Genomic DNA, 9,931 nt, shown 5'->3' on the forward strand with positions numbered 1-9,931 from the left:
ATCGGTTGGAAGGAACTGTACGGCCGCCTTTAGTCCCATGGCATTTGTTACAGGGTCTTTGTTTCCTTCTTTTTGATTGGTAGAAATACTTTCTGGCTTCGCTGGACCGGGCTAAGGCCGAAGCCGAACACGACGAACATTACTACAACGCCATCTCCGTCACCACCACCTATAACCTCGCCAGGCTGTACGAGGGTCTCTGTGAGTTTCACGAGTCGGAGAAGTTGTACAAGAACATTCTGCGAGAGCATCCCAACTATGTGGATTGTAAGTGCCCCGCCTACACGTGCCCAAAGCCAAACTGCCCAACCAATAGGCAATAAGCTAACCCCCATTTCCTGTGTGCCCCATTTTTTTTTCCAGGTTACTTGCGCCTTGGAGCCATGGCCAGAGACAAAGGGAATTTCTATGAGGCTTCTGATTGGTTTAAAGAAGCCCTGCAGATTAATCAAGTGAGAGAGAACCCTAAACCTCTGCTTTTAGATTTATAAATGAGTTATTAATAGGGGTTAACTTTGCCTTTTTTTTTTTTTGTTACCATAGGATCATCCAGATGCCTGGTCCCTGATTGGGAACCTTCATTTGGCGAAGCAGGAATGGGGCCCCGGGCAGAAGAAGTTTGAGAGAATTCTGAAACAGCCATCGACTCAGAACGACACCTACTCCATGTTGGCTCTGGGCAACGTGTGGCTGCAGACGCTACACCAGCCCACGCGAGACCGCGAGAAGGTACGGACATTGGAGCTTATTGGGTGGGGAGGGTCAATTAAAGGGCCAGAGCCCCCTCCCGGTGTGTGACCATGTGTTTGTTCCCTGCAGGAAAAACGCCATCAGGACAGAGCGCTCGCTATTTATAAACAAGTGCTGAGAAACGACTCCAAGAACCTGTACGCGGCCAACGGCATCGGTAAGCGCGCAAATACCGCCCGGGCCCTCCGGAAATTCAGCAGATAATTAGGCTTGGGACACAATATTTATTGGAATTAATTGCAATGGATACGTAGCATAACCATAGCTCAGATGTTCTGTCCTAGTTAGAGGCCCCCTGGTGGTCTGTGCTATTACTGCAGGGGGAGGAGCAATCGAGCAACATTTTTTTGAGCTCCTTACTTCTGTAGATGGGTGCAGCGTATGATGCCAGTCTTATCCCAGAATGCATCACTTCTGGGGCTGCCACCAGGGGCCGCTGCATGTTTCCCTTCTGACTTCTGCCTTTATTTAAGGGGCTGTGCTGGCACACAAAGGGTACGTCCGAGAGGCGCGGGATGTGTTTGCCCAAGTCAGAGAAGCCACGGCCGACATCAGTGACGTTTGGTTGAACCTGGCGCATATCTACGTGGAGCAGAAACAGTACATCAGTGCCGTGCAAATGGTAAGTGGGATATTACCCAGAATCCCTGGCTGTGAGGGAAGTGCTGGGGGCTGTGTGATTATGGGGTAAGGTGGGATATTACCCAGAATCCCTGGCTGTGAGGGAAGTGCTGGGTGCTGTGTGATTATGGGGTAAGGTGGGATATTACCCAGAATCCCTGGCTGTGAGGGAAGTGCTGGGTGCTGTGTGATTATGGGGTAAGGTGGGATATTACCCAGAATCCCTGGCTGTGAGGGAAGCGCTGGGTGCTGTGTGATTATGGGGTAAGGTGGGATATTACCCAGAATCCCTGGCTGTGAGGGAAGCGCTGGGGGCTGTGTGATTATGGGGTAAGGTGGGATATTACCCAGAATCCCTGGCTGTGAGGGAAGCGCTGAGTGCTGTGTGATTATGGGGTAAGGTGGGATATTACCCAGAATCCCTGGCTGTGAGGGAAGCGCTGGGGGCTGTGTGATTATGGGGTAAGGTGGGATATTACCCAGAATCCCTGGCTGTGAGGGAAGCGCTGGGTGCTGTGTGATTATGGGGTAAGGTGGGATATTACCCAGAATCCCTGGCTGTGAGGGAAGCGCTGGGTGCTGTGTGATTATGGGGTAAGGTGGGATATTACCCAGAATCCCTGGCTGTGAGGGAAGCGCTGGGTGCTGTGTGATTATGGGGTAAGGTGGGATATTACCCAGAATCCCTGGCTGTGAGGGAAGCGCTGGGTGCTGTGTGATTATGGGGTAAGGTGGGATATTACCCAGAATCCCTGGCTGTGAGGGAAGCGCTGGGTGCTGTGTGATTATGGGGTAAGGTGGGATATTACCCAGAATCCCTGGCTGTGAGGGAAGCGCTGGGTGCTGTGTGATTATGGGGTAAGGTGGGATATTACCCAGAATCCCTGGCTGTGAGGGAAGCACTGGGGGCTGTGTGATTATGGGGTAAGGTGGGATATTACCCAGAATCCCTGGCTGTGAGGGAAGCGCTGGGTGCTGGGTGATTATGGGGGAAGGTGGGATATTACCCAGAATCCCTGGCTGTGAGGGAAGCGCTGGGGGCTGTGTGATTATGGGGTAAGGTGGGATATTACCCAGAATCCCTGGCTGTGAGGGAAGCGCTGGGTGCTGGGTGATTATGGGGTAAGGTGGGATATTACCCAGAATCCCTGGCTGTGAGGGAAGCGCTGGGTGCTGTGTGATTATGGGGTAAGGTGGGATATTACCCAGAATCCCTGGCTGTGAGGGAAGCGCTGGGTGCTGTGTGATTATGGGGGAAGGTGGGATATTACCCAGAATCCCTGGCTGTGAGGGAAGCGCTGGGTGCTGTGTGATTATGGGGTAAGGTGGGATATTACCCAGAATCCCTGGCTGTGAGGGAAGCGCTGGGTGCTGTGTGATTATGGGGGAAGGTGGGATATTACCCAGAATCCCTGGCTGTGGGGGAAGCGCTGGGTGCTGTGTGATTATGGGGTAAGGTGGGATATTACCCAGAATCCCTGGCTGTGAGGGAAGCGCTGGGTGCTGTGTGATTATGGGGTAAGGTGGGATATTACCCAGAATCCCTGGCTGTGAGGGAAGCGCTGGGTGCTGTGTGATTATGGGGTAAGGTGGGATATTACCCAGAATCCCTGGCTGTGAGGGAAGCGCTGGGTGCTGTGTGATTATGGGGTAAGGTGGGATATTACCCAGAATCCCTGGCTGTGAGGGAAGCGCTGGGTGCTGTGTGATTATGGGGTAAGGTGGGATATTACCCAGAATCCCTGGCTGTGAGGGAAGCGCTGGGTGCTGTGTGATTATGGGGTAAGGTGGGATATTACCCAGAATCCCTGGCTGTGAGGGAAGCGCTGGGTGCTGTGTGATTATGGGGTAAGGTGGGATATTACCCAGAATCCCTGGCTGTGAGGGAAGCGCTGGGTGCTGTGTGATTATGGGGTAAGGTGGGATATTACCCAGAATCCCTGGCTGTGAGGGAAGCGCTGGGTGCTGTGTGATTATGGGGTAAGGTGGGATATTACCCAGAATCCCTGGCTGTGAGGGAAGCGCTGGGTGCTGTGTGATTATGGGGTAAGGTGGGAAATTACCCAGAATCCCTGGCTGTGAGGGAAGCGCTGGGGGCTGTGTGATTATGGGGTAAGGTGGGATATTACCCAGAATCCCTGGCTGTGAGGGAAGCGCTGGGTGCTGTGTGATTATGGGGGAAGGTGGGATATTACCCAGAATCCCTGGCTGTGAGGGAAGCGCTGGGTGCTGTGATTACCCAGAATCCCAGTAAGCATTCCCGTTGCTTTCCCCACAGTATGAGAATTGCCTGCGGAAGTTCTACAAACACCAGAACACAGAGGTGCTGCTGTACTTGGCTCGGGCTCTGTTTAAATGTGGGAAACTGCAGGAGTGCAAACAGATTCTGCTCAAGGTAATGAATCGTATCAATCATCTGCCTGTTACCCATTTGCACTGTATTTCTCTCAGGGGGAGGGGCAGGGAGTCTGTGGCTCAAGCAGTGGGTGGGGCTAGGGAACAGTGATGGAAGCTTACAGGGGGAGGGGCAGGGAGTCTGTGGCTCAAGCAGTGGGTGGGGCTAGGGAACAGTGATGGAAGCTTACAGGGGGAGGGGCAGGGAGTCTGTGGCTCAAGCAGTGGGTGGGGCTAGGGAACAGTGATGGAAGCTTACAGGGGGAGGGGCAGGGAGTCTATGGCTCAAGCAGTGGGTGGGGCTAGGAAACTCTGATGGGAGCTTACAGGGGGAGGGGCAGGGAGTCTATGGCTCAAGCAGTGGGTGGGGCTAGGAAACTCTGATGGAAGCTTGCAGGGGGAGGGGCAGGGAGTCTGTAACTTAAACAGTGGGTGGGGCTAGAACAGTCTGCTGACAGCTTACAATGAGAAGAGTTGGCTAATCAATATTATACAGTAGGGGGAGAGCAATATGGCGGCATCTGAGAGTATGTGGAAATAACATCATTCAGAGCAGCGTTGGGTGGTTGGGAGACTTAGTTGCCCACATTTGCCAATAAATAAACATTTTAGAATCACAGTTTGTGTTCTGTGACTTCATGACCCTCTTGTCCCCCCGTAGGCTCGGCATGTGGCCCCTAATGACACCGTCCTGATGTTCAACGTTGCCCTGGTGCTACAGAGACTGGCAACTTTAGTGTTAAAGGACGAGAAGAGCAACCTGAAGGCGGTACTGAATGCTGTGAAGGAGCTGGAGCTGGCGCACAGGTGGGGGGGCAGAGGGGGCGGAGCTTATTTGGGGTATAACCCATGATGCATCTGCTGAAATAGAATGTTCCAGGCTATAACTAAATGTAACTCTGTTTTCCTAGATATTTCAACTACCTGAGCAAAGTCGGGGACAAGATGAGGTTCGATTTGGCCCTTGCAGCGTCCGAAGCCCGGTGAGTTGGAGCTTTCTGTTACTAGTAGCTGCCCCTGTGCCCCCCTATATATGGTACACGTGGGCATTATATCCCCTGTGCCCCCTGTATAGGGTATGCGTGGGCAGTATGTTCCCCTGTGCCCACTGTATATGGTACACGTGGGCAGTATGTTCCCCTGTGCCCACTGTATATGATACACGTGGGCAGTATATTCCCCTGTGCCCCCCCTGTATATGGTACACGTGGGCAGTATATTCCCCTGTGCCCCCTGTATAGGGTACACGTGGGCAGTATATTCCCCTGTGCCCCCCCTGTATATGGTACACGTGGGCAGTATATTCCCCTGTGCCCCCTGTATAGGGTACACGTGGGCAGTATATTCCCCTGTGCCCCCCCTGTATATGGTACACGTGGGCAGTATATTCCCCTGTGCCCCCCCTGTATATGGTACACGTGGGCAGTATATTCCCCTGTGCCCCCCTATATAGAGTACACGTGGGCAGTATATTCCCCTGTGCCCCCCTATATAGAGTACACGTGGGCATTATATTCCCCCTGTGCCCCCCTATATAGAGTACACGTGGGCATTATATTCCCCTGTGCCCCCCTATATAGGGTACATGTGGGCATATAGAATGGCTAATTCCAAGCAACTTTTCAATTGGTCTTCGTTATTTATCATTTACAGTTTTTGAATTATTTCAAAACACTTTGCAGCTTTCAAACCGGGGTCACTGACCCCGGCAGCCAAACCCTATTGCTCTGTGAGGCTCCAGTTTAGTGTTATTGTTACGTTATATTACTTATTTTTCTATTCAGCCCCTCCCCTATTCATATACCAGTCTCTCATCCAAACCCCTCCCTGGTTGCTAAGGTAATTTGGACCCTAGCAACCAGATAACTGCTGAAACTCCAACCTGGAGAGCTGGTGATATAACTAAAAAACTACAAATAATAAAAAATGAAGTCCAATTGCAAATTGTCTCACAATATCACTCTCTACATCATACTAAACGTTGACATTGGCTGCTCTGTCTCTTGCTCACACCAGGCAGTGCTCTGATTTGCTGAGCCAGGCCCAATACCACGTGGCGCGGGCGCGCAAGCAGGACGAGGAGGAGAAAGAGCTCCGTGCCAAGCAAGAGCAAGAGAAGGAAATCCTACGGCAGAAGCTCATCAAGGAACAGGTCTGTAAATGTCTCTATATCCTTATACACCGGGCGTGGGGGTGAGAGTGGGCAGAGGTGGGCAGCCTGACCCCGGTTCCTTCTTTGCCCCCCCACAGGAAGAGAAGCGCTTGAAGGAGATCGAGGAGCAGAAGAAGCTGCTGGAGCAGAGAGCTCAGTACGTGGAGAAGACCAGGAACTTGCTGAACTTCACCGGAGAGATGGAAACTCCCAAGGAGAAGAAACAGCGGGGAGGCGGGGGCGGCGGAAGGGTATGGAACCTTCCATTTGTAACTGAGTATATGGGGTTAATAGATTGCCTTCCTCTGGGCGTGGAGTCAGGTGATGCTGGGAGTTAGTGGGGGGCTCCTGGTTGCCCCTTTGCCTTCTGTACTTCCTGCAGTGGTTCATTCTGTATTTATTCCCTGAGCAATTGGGCAGCCGCTGGCACAGCTTGGGCATGGAAGGGAGGGCCGGGCACATACGTATAGGGGTGCAGGGGGGCTATTATTTATTGCCCTGCGTTCTATATCCATCCTCGTGATAAAGGGGAGGTTCAGCTTTGAGACAACTTAGTATGATATAGAGAGTGATATTCTGAGACAGTTTGCAATTGGTCTTCATTTTGTATTTAGTTTTTTTTTTAATTATATCAATTTTATATTCGGCATCTCTGCAGTTTGGAGTTTCAGCAGCTGTTTGGTTGCTAGGGTCCAAGTTACCTTAGCAACCAGGGAGTGGTTTGGATGAGAGGCCGGTATATGAATAGGGGAGGGGCTGAATAGAAAGATAAGGAATAAAAAGTAACAATAACAATAAAACTGGAGCCTCACAGAGCAATAGGGTTTGGCTGCCGGGGTCAGCGACCCCCATTTGAAACCGGCAAAGAGAAGGCAAATAATTCAAAAATTATCAAAAGTAAATACGTTCTGAGCTACTTTTCAACTGGTCTTCATTTTTTTATTTATTTTTAATTATTTGCCTTCTTCTGACTCTTTGCAGCTTTCAAATGGGGGTCACTGACCCCGGCAGCCAGAAACTATTGCTCTTTAACAAAAACAATACAATTGTAGCTTCAGTTTTTATTACTTCTCTTTGTATTCACACCCCTTTCTATTCATATTCCTCTGTTATTCAAACCACTGCCTGGTTGCTAGGGTAATTAGTACCCTAGCAATGAGGAAGCTCCCAAAATTCCAAGCTGGTGAATAGCTAAACAATTCAAAAACTGCAAAAAGACCAATTGCAAACTGTCTACAACATACGGAATGGGAGATGAGTCAGGTTGGTAGGTCTCCCAGCGTGGGCATTGGGTCTGGTTCTGTGGCCCCGGCTCCTATGGGCTTTCTTGTTCTGTTCCAGAGATCCAAAAAGAACGGGGAGTTCGATGAGTTTGTAAATGACGACTCTGACGAGGATCTGGCTCCCCGGAAGAAGAAGAGAAAGAAGGGCGGCGGCAGCAGCGGCTCCGGCGGGGAACAAGGGGAAGGCGGAGAGGAGGGAGAAGGCGGAGAGAAGAAGAAGAAGAAGAGGAGGAAGAGGTACGGCTCTCTGTAGCCTGGGGGGCCCCGGGCCCCACCCTTGTAGCAAGGAAATATCTGTAGCGCTTCTTTGTCACCTGACCAATCTCTTCCTGCCCCCCCCCCAGGCCCCAAAAAGGAGGCGACGGGTCCGACGATGATGAAGATCAAGCTCCGCAGCCTAAGAAACGTCAGCCGAAAAAGAGAGAAAAGGTATTTATTGTGCCCCCCCGGCAGCGCCCCCATGCATTGGCTAGCAATGTATAGACATGTTCTTACCCAGCATGCTCGGGGATGGGGTTGTCTGTTGCCTTCAGTTACCATAATACAAAGCTGCTGAGCTATGGCTCCTCCCCCTTAGGCACCCTCGGGGTTGTTGGGGGCGGAACTGATAGTTTCTATTCGTTTCCAGCCGGCCAAATTTGAGCGCACCCCGCCTTCCATGAAAGGGAAGATCAAATCGAAGGCCATTATATCCTCCAGCGAGGATGACTCCGATGAAGATAAACTCAAGATCGCAGACGAAGGGTAAGTCCTGATTTGGGGTGTTTTTATTATGCAGCAGCAGCGCCCTCTGGTGGACATATTGGGACTGTTACCAAAAGCTCTCCATCGCTGGTTGACATAGCAACCCGTGGTTGGCGCTAGATTGCCTTTTATAGACTCACGCCTGCTTGGCCCCACCCTCTTCCGTGACATCATAGCAGGATGGGCGTGGGTCTATAAATATGGATGCAGGTCGGGGGTGTGTCGACTTTATTGCTCCACCCATTACCAGTTGGCGCATTCATTCTGTTGTTTAATTGGTTCTTTTCTTTGCCTTTAGCCACGGGCGGGGCAGCAACAGCGACTCCGACGAGGGCCCCAGGACCCAGGCCAAGAAGCGCATCATGTCCGACAGCGACTCCGACAACGCTAACAAGTCGGGCAGCGGCGCCGGCAGCCCCCAGAAGTCTCCGCAGTCGGACGGCGATTCCGATAACAACGCCTGGGCCAGAAAAAGGAGGCGGCAGGATTCCGGTTCTGACAACGATTCGGCCCAATCCAGGAGAAGCTCGGGGGGCTCCGACAACGAATCCCGAGCCGCGTCGCGCAGCCCAGAGTCACAGAGGGGGTCGGACAGGGGGTCTCACAACGAGGGCTCGGCCAGAGCCTCCCCCAACGAATCGGAACAAGAGGCCTCGAATAACGAGAAGTCGGACCACGGCTCGGATGATAGCGATTAAATACGGCGCCGTGGGCGGGGCCGTGTGTACTTTACTATGTAAATACTTCCTTTTCCCTTTATGTACGAGTAGAATCGGAACAAACGTGAAGCTGCGACGCCGGGAAAGACTGTTACGCGGTTTTCTTTTCTAACCCGGGAGGAATCATGTGACCCTGCGGCACTGGTGGGCGGGGCTTCCTGCTCTACCCCTGGCAATGTGATTGGTTGATGTTACCGGCCATGAAATAAAATGCCGTCCCCCCCCCCCACCAGGCTGTGCAGGCTCACTTGCCCACCTCAGGCTGCATTTAATGGTCCCATTCCCAATGGGGGAGGGGCAAAGTGATGATGATGATGATGATAAATGGAGCCTAACCAGCTTTTCAATTGGTCTTCATTTTTTCTTTTTTTTTATAGTTTTTGAATTATTTGCCTTCTTCTGCCTCTTTGCAGCTTTCAAATGGGGGTCACTGACCCCGGCAGCCAAAACCCATTGCTCTGTGAGGCTACAATTTCGTTACTGTCACTTTTTATTAATAACCTTTCTATTCAGTCCCTCTTTCTATTCATATTTCAGTCTCTCATTCAAATTAAAGCCTGGTTGCTAAGGTAATTTGGACCCTAGCAACCAGATAACTGCTGAAATTCCAAACTGGAGAGCTCCCACATATGAAGCTTAAATAAGTAATAAAAAAAAAAAAATAAAGACCAATTGCAAATTGTCTCATTGTCTACTTCATACTGTAACATTCTGGGTCTTGGCGCTACTAAGTCAGCAGAGCCCTGTGGCCACGCCCCCTGCTAGTCCATTAACTTGTAACTTTCCATTCCCTGACTGCAGTACCTCTGCTCCCCTGATGGGGGCCCGGGCTGCAGCGGCTATGGGTGGTTCCTATAGTATCCAATCATAAATTACTGAACAGAACCAATCAGTGCAAGAGAACGTGTATCAGCCAATGAGAGCTCTCCTGCGTTACAGCTGCAGCCAATTGTAGCGGTCACGTGACCGTGTTCTCTCCTCCCTCATTGGGCGCGACCGCTCCCCGTATTTCGTTTATACGCCCTGTGGATTTGGGGGGGACGTTGACTGAAGTTTCAATTTTGTCTTTTATTTCTGAACTATTTTTGTGTTTGAAATAAAACGGGACTTTTTCTGGTTATTTTGTATCCGTCTCTTTTCTTTGCAAAAGGGTCATTTTGTGGGGTGGGGGGGTCCCCTAAAGACGATTGGGAGGATGAAGCACATGGGAGTCGAGGTGCTCATTAGGCCTGCTGGGACACGCCTACTGCTGGGGCAAATTGGGAATG

The 9,931-nt window shown here is 51.3% G+C and overlaps 1 protein-coding gene across 1 annotated transcript in view; it reads left to right on the plus strand.

Annotated features, from left to right (window-relative positions):
• ctr9 (CTR9 homolog, Paf1/RNA polymerase II complex component) overlaps window positions 1–9,325 on the plus strand; it is an 18,266-nt gene extending 8,941 nt beyond the window's left edge. Inside the window, 14 exon segments of the mRNA NM_001005076.1 lie at window positions 84–267; window positions 364–452; window positions 544–729; window positions 820–907; window positions 1,224–1,372; window positions 3,650–3,766; window positions 4,427–4,572; window positions 4,677–4,748; window positions 5,782–5,917; window positions 6,016–6,168; window positions 7,259–7,437; window positions 7,545–7,629; window positions 7,829–7,944; window positions 8,243–9,325. Of these exon segments, the coding sequence (NP_001005076.1) occupies window positions 84–267; window positions 364–452; window positions 544–729; window positions 820–907; window positions 1,224–1,372; window positions 3,650–3,766; window positions 4,427–4,572; window positions 4,677–4,748; window positions 5,782–5,917; window positions 6,016–6,168; window positions 7,259–7,437; window positions 7,545–7,629; window positions 7,829–7,944; window positions 8,243–8,642 (2,100 nt within the window). The 3' untranslated portion in view covers window positions 8,643–9,325.
• Window positions 9,326–9,931: the final 606 nt, after the last annotated feature.

This window comes from Xenopus tropicalis, chromosome 4 (genome assembly GCF_000004195.4).
Source record: "Xenopus tropicalis strain Nigerian chromosome 4, UCB_Xtro_10.0, whole genome shotgun sequence".
Lineage (NCBI taxonomy): Eukaryota > Metazoa > Chordata > Amphibia > Anura > Pipidae > Xenopus > Xenopus tropicalis.